General features: G+C 39.5%; 2 protein-coding genes across 4 annotated transcripts in view; both read left to right on the top strand.

Moving 5' to 3' along the window:
- The window catches only part of CDC14A (cell division cycle 14A), a 60,747-nt gene extending 55,250 nt beyond the window's left edge, over positions 1-5,497 (top strand). For all 3 annotated transcript variants that reach the window (XM_082766265.1, XM_082766264.1, XM_082766266.1), the window contains one exon: positions 3,745-5,497. In XM_082766265.1, the coding sequence (XP_082622391.1) occupies positions 3,745-3,758 (14 nt within the window). In that variant the 3' untranslated portion in view covers positions 3,759-5,497. The remainder of the gene's footprint in view (positions 1-3,744) is intronic.
- Positions 5,498-8,379: 2,882 nt separating this feature from the next.
- On the top strand, positions 8,380-9,672 carry GPR88 (G protein-coupled receptor 88; the record flags this gene model as incomplete). Its single annotated transcript, XM_082766287.1, has 1 exon — positions 8,380-9,672. The coding sequence occupies exon 1, from the start codon at positions 8,572-8,574 to the stop codon at positions 9,670-9,672; it is 1,101 nt and encodes a 366-aa protein (XP_082622413.1). The 5' UTR covers positions 8,380-8,571.
- Positions 9,673-14,912: the final 5,240 nt, after the last annotated feature.

Raw genomic sequence — 14,912 nt, 5'->3', positions numbered from 1 at the left:
TTCTCAATTTTATGAAAAAAAATAATAATACCCCTTTATTAATACTACTATTTCACATTCTATTTAAAACAAAAATGGCTGTGACTATGTCTTCCTGTGGTTGTCAGCCATATATTTTTCCCTAATGGCTTTTGTTCTTTCATCAGTGTAAGCTTGCTAAGTGTATCCATTTCCTTATCATGTTTTATGATGCCATATGCTGATGAACTAGATTAAAAAATTTGGTTTTCATAGAATGGACAATGTGCCATTCTGACCAAGTATAATAAATATTTTATTTGCAAATTTAACAAGTAGTGTGCTTTGATTAAACATAATCTCACAATTATAGTTTGCAGAAATAATCTTATAATGTAAAACCACATCTAAGCTACTACAATAAGATTCCTTCCTTGGATTTATAACTACTGTAAACACAAAATATCACTCCTTACAATGTATTTTTACCAGAGAGTATGTATCTGGGTAGTCTTAAGATGAGTCACCTTTTGCTTCTATAGCTGTCATGGAAACTGGCAAGATGGAAAAATTTCAAAAATTCAGAAGTGCAACAGTATTTTAAAATTTATGTGTATGAACTTGATACTTGTAGAAAAGGTTTTCTTAACTACAGCTTAACATCAGGGAATATAGTTTTTTGGAAAAAAATAGTGTATCTTACTGATCTGTAAATCTAGCAGACTCAAAGGGTCACTTGAAGTGTGTATGTAGTTCTTATAATACATCCTGATTTATTGTAGTGGATCTTGTTTTCATATTATTTCTTGCCTTCTACAACATTCTTGTTTCAACAATGTTTTGGGAGAGTTGATGGGCCATTCAGACTTAATTACTTGTGAGATCACTATTTTTAGGATAAAATCCTTATGTAATACTTGAATTTTGCTCTTTTCTGGGGAAGGTGCATGTTCAGTTCCTAACAGATAGACCTAAATGCTGTAGGGTTGTTGTCTTTAAAAAGTTAGTTTGTAGCTGACTTAGTCCTGAAGTTAAATGCATGTGAGTGTGGTTCTAGCACCTAGATGGATCCATGGTTTATTTTCTTTTCCATGAGACTTTCAGTGTCTCCTACTGAACAAGAAAAAGATAATCTAAGCAGTTGCTTCAGCATGAATTTGATTAGAATGATATCATTAATTGTAGGGAAGCGATCTAATTCTTCGTTTGTTTAAATGTTGGATACTTGGGTATAAAATGCTGAGCTTGACACTGCAGGAGACGAGACCATTGTAGGATTACACATTGAGGATTTTACTTAACTAACTTTATTCTCTCTTTGTGGCAGTTCAGCAACTTCATTTTATTTTTCTTTTATATTTTTCCTCTATTTTAAGAAAGATTGTCTTAAATACCAGCCTGTGACTTGTAAAGGTGGATTGGGGCTTTCTGTTTTTAATAAAGCTTTCAGAATTAAAGGCTATACTTTGACTCACTGCAAAATAGGAGGTAGAAATGTGAATTCTAAAATAGAAAACTCCTCCATTTGAGATTAAAAAAAAAAAAGTTAGGTTTTGAAATATTACAGTCAATCTCTTTGGACAATGTAAAATATTAAGAGTATTACTTAACTGTAAAATCCAGTAAGGAGAAAAAAAAAAAAAAAGAAAAAAAATCAACATCCCAACTATATTTTGACTTTTTGAACTCAAAAATTAGTCCATATATTTTACAACAGCTATGTTATAACTGCCACCATGTTTTTAGTAATAGGAACTTTACGAGAAGTGATTTTCAATTAATCTTACTCTAGAAAAATTGTTGTGAAGGGTGGAAACACTAAGAAGCATGATTCCTGATTATTTTAAAATAAATATTTAAATGAATAAAAAATACCCACCCATCTGTAACGAAAATTAACAAAACATGTGATCTTGTTTTCAAGCAATCTGAATGCATGGATAAGAATATCCATGGATATCCATATATATAATAATTTAATGAATTTTAAATTTCAGAATACTTAGGATTACTTAAATTGTAATGTAAAATTTCTGGTTACTGTCTATTTTGTCTTACATGTGTTGCTCGTGGTTCTCTGTCAACTAATGCCAGCTGTTCCTGAGAACAATGAATATGTACAATTTTTTCAGGTCATCCTTCTGCTGTCCAAGCTTAAAGTGATCTATTACTGTACATCACACTAGTGTGTATCGCTAAATTTCCTGCGTTTTTGGTTTTTGTTAATCAACTTTGCGTGGAATTCAATTCTGGAGGATCAGTTTAAAATCCTGCTTTAGCTGATGCAACCATAATTCTGATTTTAAAAATATTCTTCCAAAAATGAGATAGCTTTGAGGATCATTAAGAGAGCAGAAGTTCTGAGTGCTTGTTAATGAAGGGATATTCTTTCTGCCTCCCTCTTTGTAATAACTTAACAAATGTTTGCACTAAAGCTTATAACCCAGAATGATTAGAGAACATTGCGGGGGGGAGAAACTTATGATTGTATATTTCATAGTGACTCTGACCTATAACAGAAAAAAAAAAGAATGTTTTTTATCACTGCTTTGTTTTACAGTGAATTGTTTTCTATTACACGATATCCTTCATTATCAAATCTATTTGGTGCTAAAATCATACCCTTTTTAGTCAGTGTCTGTATGCTGGCAGCACTTCTTTCTCAACCTAGGAAAGATTATCCAGATGGTCTCAGATCTGGAACATGTGAAAAATGCATTTAAAAGACAACTTCAGAAACGTTTTGTTTAGTCTCAGTGTATAGGAGGAAGAAAAAAAGCAGTATTAGTGTTCTAAAGGTTTATCCTGAAGTGATTTTTCTACTAACAGGTTTCATTATGGATGTCAGTGTGCATATCTACAGTCACAAGTCAGGAGGAATAGTGGAAACCAGACGATAAGGCTCAGATTTCGTAGGACTCATGTTGTTCATCCTATTGTATTGATGCAGTTTTAAATATAAGGTGTGGAGTGTGGATGAGTTGAGTTTGTTTACAACATTTACAACTGCACCAGTACAATGAAGAACTCTCAGATAAAACATTCTGGTCATGACACCTTCCTCAACACATTTGTACAGGAGGTAATAAAATGTTCAGATTCTCTCTAAACTGATTACTTTATAAGAAAACTGTAATGGAACCAGAAATAAATACAGTAATTAGATTATGCCTCCTTCTTAAATATGTTATTTGCAGAGCCTTATGAACAATTTGCAGTAACAGTATAATTTTAATCTTTTTAGTAATTACACTCGAATTTATTAATTTGGAAAATTGTGATGCTGTAATATTTTTCTCAGTAATGAGCTACAATGTGAATATTTCCTATGTCATTACCTGAATCAACACCTTAAGCGTGCTCTGTTTTTTCACAGTAGCACTTTCATTCTTATTCAGGATAAATGGAAATAATTATAATAGCTGTAATCATATATTTTCCCAACACATTTTTTTAACGTGGTATTTTACACTGTTATGTTAGAGGGTTTGTAGTGCTTTCTCCAAGAATCTCTAGAATTTGGTTTGGAGGAATGTAGATACAGAGAAGTTGATGAATTTTAGTGTTTGTTTTTTGAGCTTCTGTGTCCAGTTTTTTTGAGTTGCTTGTATTTTGAGTTTTTCCTACGCAGAAATTCAGATCCACTTCCAACTCTTTTTCTTCCTCCTGTCCTTCCTGTCCTTCTTAAAGATGTGCCCTTCCTGCACATCTTTAAGTGCAAAATGCGTATTACATATAAATATATCCTTTTTAGTGAGTTTTAATCAGTTTTTCTTCTCTGCACAGTCCCTTCAGTCTGAATATGTTCAGTACTAAAGCCTTGCTGCTTTGGTGAAACCTGTTGAGATCTTACAATGGAAGTCCTTCATGAAGAATTTAAGGAAATAAGCTGCTCATTCAGATGAGGATTCTTCAATACAAGATATATTAAAACCTTAACACCAGGAGGCAACTTCTCAACAGCAGGAAGCTTCTGGTTAATGACTACTACAGATGCACTGAAGTTGAATTTGTGGAAATTATTACTCCATGTTATTATATACAGATTTAAAATTTTTAATGTTGAAACTACTTGAATATATTTCTAATGAATTTCATTATGACATTTATTAACTTGTGTACAGTCTTAAAATGTATTAAGAGAATATTTTATTAAGCTATATATATAAAATTATGTAAAAAATAGAATGTTTTAATTTAGTTTTTCACTTCTTTGCTACCAAAATGTGTATTTTAAAAATTTTTTATGTGTTTATCAGATATGAAAAATTTATGAACAAGAAGTTTTTTCTCATTTTATGGGTCCATCATTATTGCTTAAAACCTAAGGTAATTACCTCTTTCACTAATTGGTCTTCTGTTGATGGAAGTCTAACTAGTGAGAGACTAGTTATTACACTATTAACTGAAAGCACTTGAGTACATATTCTGCTTTCCACTTTCAGCTGCTGATCTTTCATAAGGAAAAATAAATTGAGATGCAACATGTAAGTTACATCCTCAATTGCAAAAAGAAGGTAATTTAGCTGATGATTCAATCATATTATTAATACTTTCTTTCAATTTGTCTTAAAGGAGTATTTTAACTTTTTCTTTTCAATATAGAATGTTAAATTTTGCTCTGCCATACATACTGCAAAAATATAGACAACGCTGAAGTTGGTAAGAATATGTTTGTATGATGAATTTGGCAGTTCTGCATACTTGCATGTTGTTAACCTACATTTGGCAGTATGCATACAAGTTTCATTAGCAAAGCACATTGAAGTAGATGTTGGAACTCTGTTGAATTTTCACTTACTGATTGGATATTCCATAAATCTTTTGATTTGAAAACTACTGTTATAGGTAGTGTAACCTGCTGTATCACTGAATAGTCTTCTCATTAGCAAAGATAACCTTTAATATACAATCAGGTGCAATTAGGAATGAAACTTTAAATGAAATGGTGTTCCAGTGAAGTATGAGAGATCACGTTTAAAACTTAAGACTCCACAAGAAAAAAAATAAAATAAAAATTAAGCAGCTGTGAAAACTTTATTTGCCATTGTAGTTCAGAAGACATACACAGTACAGATGTGTTACCCGTTGTTTTTTCCAATATCTACAGGAATTTCAAAATAAAATGGGGTTGACTTATCAGTCTTTGTTCCCGAAGACCTGTGAATGACCTGCATTTGCTCTGCAAATGAAGTTAAGTGCCACAAATTTTTTTGAAAAGTTTTAGATTGCAAATTGGTACATAAAGTTATACTGAAAGTGTTAATAAGCAATACCGAGAGCAGCTATATGAATCACTGAATAAAAGTTACATGCAATACTGTACCTTTCCACAATTGTGTATATGGAACATATACACACACAAAGTAGCATATGTGTGTGCATATATGTATATGAATTATAGATTAATGGTAAGGTAATTCTACCTCTCAAGGAAAAAAAGTTGTGCTTTGTTATAAATAGTTTTCCTTAATAAAATGTTTAATTTTGGAATGTAGATATATATATTATACAGCTAATTGATAATAAAACGCATATATCAGCCAGCTTTCTTGTTTTTGTCTTTTCTTACTCTTTATCTAACATCGTAACAGCAAAATCACCTTCTTCTAAAGCATATCACTTACAAGATAACATTGCAAAAGAAATGAGTGTGATGGGTATTTTTTATCTCTAATCTTTCTAGCTGATATTCCTATATTTGCTTTGCATAACAGTCTCAAGTATTTAATCAATGTGACAATGTTATTCTCTGAAGATTACATTTCTAAATACCATAATTTAAAATGCCTTCTGGAAACATTGCTTTACAGAAGGATCCTTGTTAAAGGTGTAATACACCTTATCTTTTTTGTATGTGCAACAGTTTTATTTAGCCTCACTAATAATAGTAGGGTCTTTGTCCATAAGAAAACAAACAGCCATGTTTTCATTTTGCTTTTTCTCCTTCCTTTAGTTAAAAATTAGTCACAAATGGTTCTAACGTAGTTTAATTCTGCTGATGATTTTCAGCAAATTTGTTGTGTTGCATGATAACTTATCCATGGTGCTTAATATTCCTGTAAGTCAGTACTGCAATAGGTGATGGTAACTGTTGCACAGCCTCTCTGAAGGACTGGCAAAATCAGGAATAGAACAGCTGCTTTAGCAGCTGCCCAAGTTCTAGCAAATAATATAATAATCTTCCAATAACACAATAAAGGGTTCCTGTTACTGCACTGGATATTGGATACAACAATAGATATTGGTTTGGAGGCATATAGTAACTACGAAGGAAGAACAGTTAATTAAAAAGTGTCTAGGACACTGAAAGCAATTCCTCCCTTTCCCTTTTTTCTATACTTCCCTCTTACTGATGTATTATACTAAAGACAGTAAATTCCAGCTAATGGATAATGTTTTGTGTTCTTAACAATTTGTGATAAACATAACCAGTATTCCATAACAATCAACTTCTTAAAAAATAAGTTTGGGGACAGTAAAATGTTAGGAAGTCTTTAGAACCTTTTAGCTTTTCAGAAATGCCCTGAATTTTTATATCCTGTTCACTTAACCTTGAACTTCCACCACTTCCATTGCTTCATATATAAATGCATCTCCTCCTCCTGGGAGAAAAAAACTGTAGCGCATGAGATCTTGAAAAGGAGGTTGGATAAACACAGAAAGATGGATTAAATAAATCTAGAGGTCTCTACTGGGCTTACAATTCTGTGGATAATGCCTTATGGAACCATTAATCTCTTCAAGGTATGCTTTATGAAGCCTTTCGGTTAGGGAGATATTTCTTGTTACAGATTTAAAGAATATTTTTCAATTACAGTACTGCAGAAAGAGGAGGATTTTAGTTTCTATAATAACTGTTCTCTACTGACAGCTAAACAATGAAAGGCCTCAAAAGGTTTGACACATGATTAGATCTACACTGTAAAGTGCAGCAGGCAAAAAAATATGGTAATTAAGGGCCTGATCAAGTAAATTGCTCAGGTATGTCTTTAACCTTAAGCACATGAGCAATCTAGTTAATTAAAAAAGAACAGATACTCATAGTTGTAATGAATACATATTTGGATCAACAGTCCTGTCAATTACAAACATGAGACTTTCTGCCAAATAAAAGATGTGCTATGCTGCAAATTAATCCACTGATCTACACAGATTAACTTCATTATCTTAAAGAATTTATGATTACCTGCTAACATACTATTTTGCTGTTGTTATTTATCAGCATCGTGAGTTTGACAATATCTAAAATACCTTACGAAGATATCTTTAGTCAATACCCAGATAATACCTAACCAGCAGAGAAAGTTTACTTATCCAGCTCATATATAATCCATGTGTAAAAGCAGCTTCTCTCTTAATCAGCATTCCTTTTCTGGAATGCTTTTAAGAAGAAATTTTTTTAAGTCATTTTTCTCGGTTTCTTATTAAATCTTTTCAATGGTAAGTGAGTTAACATTTGGTCCCTGTTTGAGTAAAGCATTGTAGAGTATCTGGGAGAATCCCAGTGCCAACTCTTGTCCATCCTGTGACTGTTCCACCCTGCTCTTCAACCAACTCTTGGTCTGCGTGAGAAGCTTTCATTCCGTTTTGAAAGAACTTGCTTTTTGAATTGAATTTGTTGTGAGACCGTTTCAAAGACTATACCGATTCCATTTCACCTGTGTACTTAGTGACACAAACATTTACCTCCAGCAGGTTAGTGATGCAAAACGTCCTGTTAAGAGAAAACAAGCTGAGTCTTTTATGAAGAAATGTAGCGTATGTAGGTTGAGGACCGGTTTCCTCAAATAAGAAATGCTGTCTTAGCAGGGATCTGTGTACCTATCACATTTGGGAGATTTAATTTGCAAACGTTATTACAGACCAGTTCTGAAATTGTTTAAAGGAACAGTACATTTTTGCTTAACAGAAATAAGATCAGAAAAATCAGGTTCAGTATCTAGCTGAGGAGTTTCTACAGCAAATGGGTTGTATTTTAGTCATAAGTGACTGATATTAGTTTGAAAGCTTGCTGAAAATTAAAGTTGCGTAAATGGGCTAGAACCAGGAAACTGGCAAAGCAAAGAGAAAAAGAGTCAGACTGTGTAGTTGCAGTATTTCTGGAGCATGATAGATTTTTTTTTTTTCCTTCTTGATTTAACAAGTTGAAAATCTGCTGAATAATTCATGAAGAGTGGAAGGGCTGAATCTTCCTGGAATGATATACAGTGTACGTACTGTGGCACAGGAGAAACTGCAAAGCTTTGTATCAGTTGCTGCCGTTCCTGCTGCCGATTGCAAGGTGCTGCTGCTTTTGGCATTTTCACAGCTACCGAATCCTCAGTCATGCTCCCGTCTGCTAACAGCTATCTGCACGCTATGGACCCACCTTCGCTAGCTAGTCTCTGGGATTCCCTGTTACCTCCCAACCCTGGACGCTGCTGTTCTGCAGATGGCTACTGCTAACCGCGTCTGCTGGACTCGCAGCTTCTATGACTGAAATCTGCCTTAGAGTCCCTCAGCTGCACATCCTCTCTCGTGTTTGGCGGGGGGCTCCTGCAGCAGGCTCTTCGGCCCCGGCTGAGGATGGGATTTACAGGGAGAAGCCAAAACTGAGCTGCACTCAGCGAGATGCCCAACGCCTCTTCCTGGAGTGCCAGCTCGCCGCTGCTGCTGCTCTGGGAGGACTCCTCCGGGCCCCGCATCTTCCTGTCGCTGCTCTACGCGGCCCTCGCTATCTCAGGGACCTTATCCAACGTGATGGTCATCTACCTGGTGTTCTCCTTCAAGAAGCTGCAGACGACCAGCAACGCCTTCATCGTCAACGGCTGCGCGGCCGACCTCAGCGTCTGCGCCCTGTGGATGCCCCAGGAGGCCGTGCTGGGGCTGCTGCCCCCCAACTCCTCTTCCCTGCGCTCGGCCGAGTACCGCCTGCTCCGCGGGGGGCTCCTGGGCCTCGGCCTCACCGTCTCGCTGGCCTCCCACCTGCTGGTGGCCTTCAACAGGTACGTGCTCATCACCAAGCTGCCCAGCGTCTACCAGGCCCTCTACCAGCGCCGCCACACGGGCTGCATGATCGGGCTCTCCTGGGCCCTGGCCCTGCTGCTGCTGCCGCTGCTGCCCGGCCTCTGGACGCCGGGCTCGGCCCCGCAGCCGCCCCCCCGGCAGCCGGCCGCCGGCTCCCGCTACACCGCGCTGCTGCTGGCGCTGGCCGTGCTGGGCCAGACGGCGCTGCTGCTGCACTGCTACCTCGGCATCGTGCGCCGGGTGCGGGGCAGCGCCAAGCGGGTCAGCGTCCTCAACTTCCACCTCCTGCACCAGCTGCCCTTCCCCGCCGCCCCGCCGCCGCCCCGCCGCGCCCAGCGCCGCCTCAGCAGCGTCTCGGTGCTGCTGCTCTGCTGCGTCTTCCTGCTGGGCACCCAGCCGCTGGTCTGGGTCAGCCTGCTCGCCTTCTTCCTGCGCCCGGCGCCCGCGGCGCTGCAGGCGGCCAGCTGGCTGCTGCTCTGCTCGCTCTCGGCGCTCAACCCGCTGCTCTACACGTGGCGCAGCGAGGAGTTCCGACGGGCGGCGCGCTCCGTCCTGCCCCGCGCCGAGGGCTCGGCCGCCCCGCGGCACCCCGCGGCCGCCGCCGCCGCCGCCGCCGGCCCCGCCGCGGCCACCGCCGCCCCGCCCTGCCCGCAGCTGCCGCGGCGCCGGGGCACGGTGTGCGGCGCCCCCGCCGCGCCGCGCTGAGCGCCCCGGGCCCCGCGGAGCACGGCGAGGGCAGCCCCGGCGCCTCCGCGCCCCGCCGGCCCCGCTCGCCGCCTGCTGCCCGCGGGCGCGGCCGTGAGGCGAGGCCGGGCGGCGGCCGCACGCCCCTCGGCCCCCTGAAGGAGGCAGCGGGCCCGAGCCGCTCCCGAGCTCCTCCAACGGCTTCAGCATCTGGCCGAGACTCGCTGCAAGCTCGTTTTTCTTGCTTTTATGAAATCCGTGTGATTCTCCGGGCGTTTGAAATAAGCACTTGGAGCTCCCCGAACGCAAGGTCCATTTGTGGAGAGCTGGCGAATGCCTCGTGCCCCTCCCCAGAACCCCTCAGGAACCCTTTCCTTGTCCCCCAGCTCTGCCGTCTCAGGGCTCCGTGCGGGACCCTCCGTGACCTCCTCTTTGGCAAACTTCAAGATGATGCTATCTGTGGAAATCGTTAAAAACAGACACCTTTTTAGTAACCTGGTTTGGATTTTTTTTAAAAAGCTCTTTATATAAGGCCTGTTTTGACAAGGGCCTCTGCCTGTGGTAATGCACTTGGTAAAATATAACGCAATATGGAGACTAGTGCTGTCCTTCTGGCCTTATCATCTGTTCGGTTACCAATTTGTTGTGTTTCTATTAGATACGTTATTGTTGAAGCGGGATTTCACAGCTTCTGCTAAATATAAAATGACAGATTTTCTGTGGCGTTTGGAAAGGCGACAGCTCCTCCCACGGAGGGTGGCGAGGGAAATGGGCCTGGCGGGGAGCGCTGCAGCTGCCTTCCTCTCAGGAACGCACCCGAAACACCGCTGGTTCCCTCTCCCGTGCCTGACCACCTCCTGCCCCTTTGCCAAGCCGATGCTGTTCTCATGGTGATGGTGCTTGGTTTGCCTTCTGGCACACAAGGCTGGAAGGGGGAATTCTTTTCTGAATCTGTGGCCGCTGCTCATTAAAACAACCAGGGCAGAAACACCTCCGTTGTGCTGTCTTGAGAGGGTGAATGGACACGGGGAGCAAAGGAGAGTTATTCAAAAAATGAGGTTTCTGCATTTGATGACAAGTATTTATGTGAGTTTGGCTTAGGAGAATATTTGGATGCTAAGACAGTACAGAGGAAACGAGCACAACGGTATCACATCAAAGGCTACTTGGCCGTATTTACACTGCTCCGCACTTCACTTACCTTGCGTGCTGTGTCTAAAGTTTCAACAGAAGTTTCTTTTAAAGGAATAATTTCATTTTTTCATGACTCTTAGACCCATTCAACATCTATGATACACAGATCTATATATAAATCCCCCTACCGATCTTCTGTTTTTCAAAAAAAAAAAAAAAAAGTTGCCATAATCACAGAAAAGATTCTTCTTGAGGATGGGATTTGACAAAGCCAAGGAGCTACGGCCTCAAAAGGAGAAAAAATAAAATATCTTGATGTCCTGATAATGTATCCACATCTTGAAAACAGCTGTAGTCACTTAGAAGGACCTGTAGAAAAGCAAGAGGAGTTTCCTAGGATCTGAGGCTGACGGAGTTTCCAACTCCATCTCAGAGACAGCATGCCACCTGTGTGACAGCACTGGAAGGATCGGGAGGGCTAACAAGGAATCATGGTCATAGAAAGTTTGCAAAGTTTATTTTATCCACTGTGCATCTGTCTTGGAAAGACTTGGAAAGTCTTCTTGTAATCTCACATTGTAATCAAAGTGACTGTACTTTTGCTAGCTTTGCGCAGCAAATGAAGACAAAGGAGAGCTGTTCCAACCACATCTACATCAGTTCTGGAACATACTCTGAATCACTGCCGAAACAAAGCTAAACCAAGGGCCTCCCAGGGCTAAGACGCTGTTCTACTATGAGGTAATCCTTGGGCTGGAACCCACAAGAGGATGAGTGCCACCACTTCCCACCATAGCTGCAGACACTTGGCAAAGCTCAGTACTGGGCCCATAAGCAAAGGAACAAACATTAAAATAATCAGCCAACAACATCCCCCCTGATTTTGACTATGGAACACGGCAGTCTGGAATTCAAGCAATAACCTGTTTCATAAATCAATATCCAAACGTCAGAAAATGAACTTCTGGGTTTCTCCCTTATCAAATAGCATGCAAGTTAAATCTGAAATGCCTGTATTTTATATAGACAATGTTTTAAATGCAAGTATGTATAAAAAATGCTATAGTGCAAAACGTCATTCGGCTATCCTCATGCTATGCATTAATTCCAGAGAACAGCTGGAAATCCCTTGGAAAGTTTGATGTAATTACATCTGACTGTAAATCTTTGACTGTTTTAATACACTCAGGTGACATAAATAGCATTACGCAGAAAATAATTTTAATTTTAAATTTCTCTAATTAAAAAAAATATTTTTAATTTAAATTTTAAAGAATTTAAGAATTTAAAATAAAAATAATGTTAATTAAATTAAATCTTTAAATTAAGAATTTTAATTTTAATTTAATTTAAAAAATTTAAACTTACTGCTAAGAAAAGTCCTGTATGCCTTGTTCTGCAGCGATATTCTTTGTATTTCCACATTATAAATACTGTGTGGTAAATCACAACGGAAGCGCAGCTTAACTTTTCCTGCCTCTGTGTTACTCCTTCTTATATGAGAAAATTGATCGGTCTCAGTTTTTAGCATTTCTGCTTTTCTTTTTACAGCCAATTCATATGTGTCCACTGCTAGCTTACTGGTGACTTTTCTTCAATATGAATTTGTTATGTTCACACTACTAATTGACAGGTGCAAAGCATGCGTTGCCAGTTGTCCATTAAAATGTGCAGGTGCAAGGCATATTTGTACTTTTAAATATTGTTCTTTAAAATGTTTCAAACAATTTTTCAAAAGATGTAAATGAAGATGGCAATGAAGCGAAGTTGTCTTTTGATCTGGCATGGTGCCAAACAAGTTGAGCGTGGCCTCGAGCTTCCCCTCCTGGAATGACCAGTCAGTTTCACGAATATTGAACGATGGGTGTGATTTCACCAAAGTGTTGAATTTCTTATACGGCAATGCAAATGCATCACGTTATTCATGTGCAGCAGGTGCCTATTCCTTTGCTATTTCCTCAGGGCTTCTGGAAATGAGCAGCTAGCAGTCAGGAACAGGCTGGATGAATTGTGGTCAGTTGTATTGGTCTGGCTTGAAACAGCCATTTGGTATTACAACCAAAGTAAATTTGCCTGTAATTTAGCCACTCGGTTTGTGATTTGCCTATGCAGAAATACAGCCTTTCCCTGCGGGACCAGCTCTTTGCAGGTAAAATTGTGATGCTTCAGAACTACACCCCAAGGCAGGTGTTAACAAATACAGCTATTTGTGAAAAAGCTTGCAGGGGCTGTTTGTGAAGTTACAGTTTGGACCAAATCATTTGAAGTTATCTTTAATTTAAGGTAGTTGTAAAAAGCCTTGAGCTCTTTCGTGGAATCAGGTAGCTCCAATAATACGGACCTCCACCAAAACTGGACAATTGTTGCCCTAGACAAAGGTGCCATGAACAAGGTGAGGCTGGGAAAATGTGACAAGAGGAGATAAAGATGGCAGGGAGAGGGCACTAACAGCGTGATCCTGAGAAACAGTACAGAGAAAAAGGTCAAAAAGCCAAAAGAGGCCTGGGATTATGATGAAATAAACCCTATAAAATTGTTTGCTTCCTTTTACGGGTGAGGAAACAGAATTCTATACTTTTCTTAATAAGTAAGACTGCACAGTTGCATTCTCAATTTCTTCTTTTAACAAACACACCAGCAGATTTGCATTAATCTCTAGCATCAAAAAAGACTACCAGTATGAATTGCATCAGCGTTCTTATGGAGACTACATCCATCAGCACTACTGGACTTATAAGCAGGAATAAGAGCTTACCTCTGGATTCAGTCAGCCATAAGCACACTGTGAACCTTTTTTTCTAACTACCAAATTGATGCTATTTTTAAAAAAACCCACATACAGATTATTTTCAAATGAAGACGTTTAAGTGTAGCATTTCATTAGAGAAAAAGTGACAACATATACTTTAGCTTTCCATTTCATCTTAAATCACATAACTAGATTATTGCAGTATTCTTTAAATTCAGAAGTCCCTTTCCCAAACGGCAGCGAAAATAGCTTTTCTCGTGACTGTTTAACTTCTAAGAAAGCTACCTTTTTTACTCTTTTATGTCAATCCTTCCCATGCACTGTCATCATTTTACCAGGGTAATAGTCTCCTTTCTCGCTTTTTCTTTTTCTCCTTTTCTCTCTTTCTCTCCTTTTTCACTATTTTCTGTAATTTCCCTCACTAAGGGCAGAGCACTTGATCCTGCTGATCGAGGAATGACTCCTTGAGCAGTGTAAGTTTGGGGAGACAAATGTAAACTAAAACTAAAAAAACTGAGGGAGAAGTCCCACATGCTTAAGTTTCTACTGAAGGCTAAGAAGCAGTTGAAGGTGTGCCTTTTCCTATGTAGAGTAGTGGATAATGCTGTCTGTATTACAGATATTCACATTTGATTAAGGCTATGTAAAAAAACACTAAAGTGATACAGAAAAAAAAAGTTACAAATAGTTTGAAGGTTGGAGAAAAACATTCATTGTTAACATGCATTGTGATTAATTACAGCTGAGCTTCTGGGAAGCATTCTGAAGGAGAGCAAACTACCTGTTGGAGGGGGAGCTCGAGCCCCACAGGGGAGCTGTATGTATTGTAGGCTTCAGCACAAAGGGTTAAAATAACAAATAACTCTGAAAACTGTGCCTCTGCCAACATTTTACAGTGTTCTTTAAGCACCTTTTTTCTCTACTTTTGTGGGATCAACCTCTGCTTCAAAAGATTTCCTCCTTTAGAAGTGACAGCAGATGAAACCCGTATTTATTATCAATTAAAAAAGAAACACACAAAAAAGAAAGAATAATTATTATTCTCACTAACTAGCTCCTATATTTCAAAGACCAAGGTACAAAGAACAAAGACAGAGCTGCTGTTATTGAAAAGCTTTGCTTAGACCAAAGATGCCTTGTGCTTGGGAGCAGTCTGACAAAGTGAAGCAGCTGCTGGTCGTAGAGCCATACTGCAGGAGGCTGTTGCATTTGCCATTTTCAGAGTGGACATGCTGGTGCTGTTAGGGAAAGGCCAAATTTCAATTACTGCAGCAGGATTTGGCCTCTCTGATCCGTTCCCTTTCTTCCCAAGGGTTCAGAGAGCAGCTGAGTGAGGGAAGTTAAGTGTAGTAGTCCTGAGGGAGACACAGAAAGAACT

This window comes from Aythya marila, assembly GCF_965140915.1.
Source record: "Aythya marila genome assembly, chromosome: 8".
Classification (NCBI taxonomy): Eukaryota; Metazoa; Chordata; class Aves; order Anseriformes; family Anatidae; genus Aythya; species Aythya marila.
This window is presented reverse-complemented; position numbering and strand designations above follow the sequence as displayed.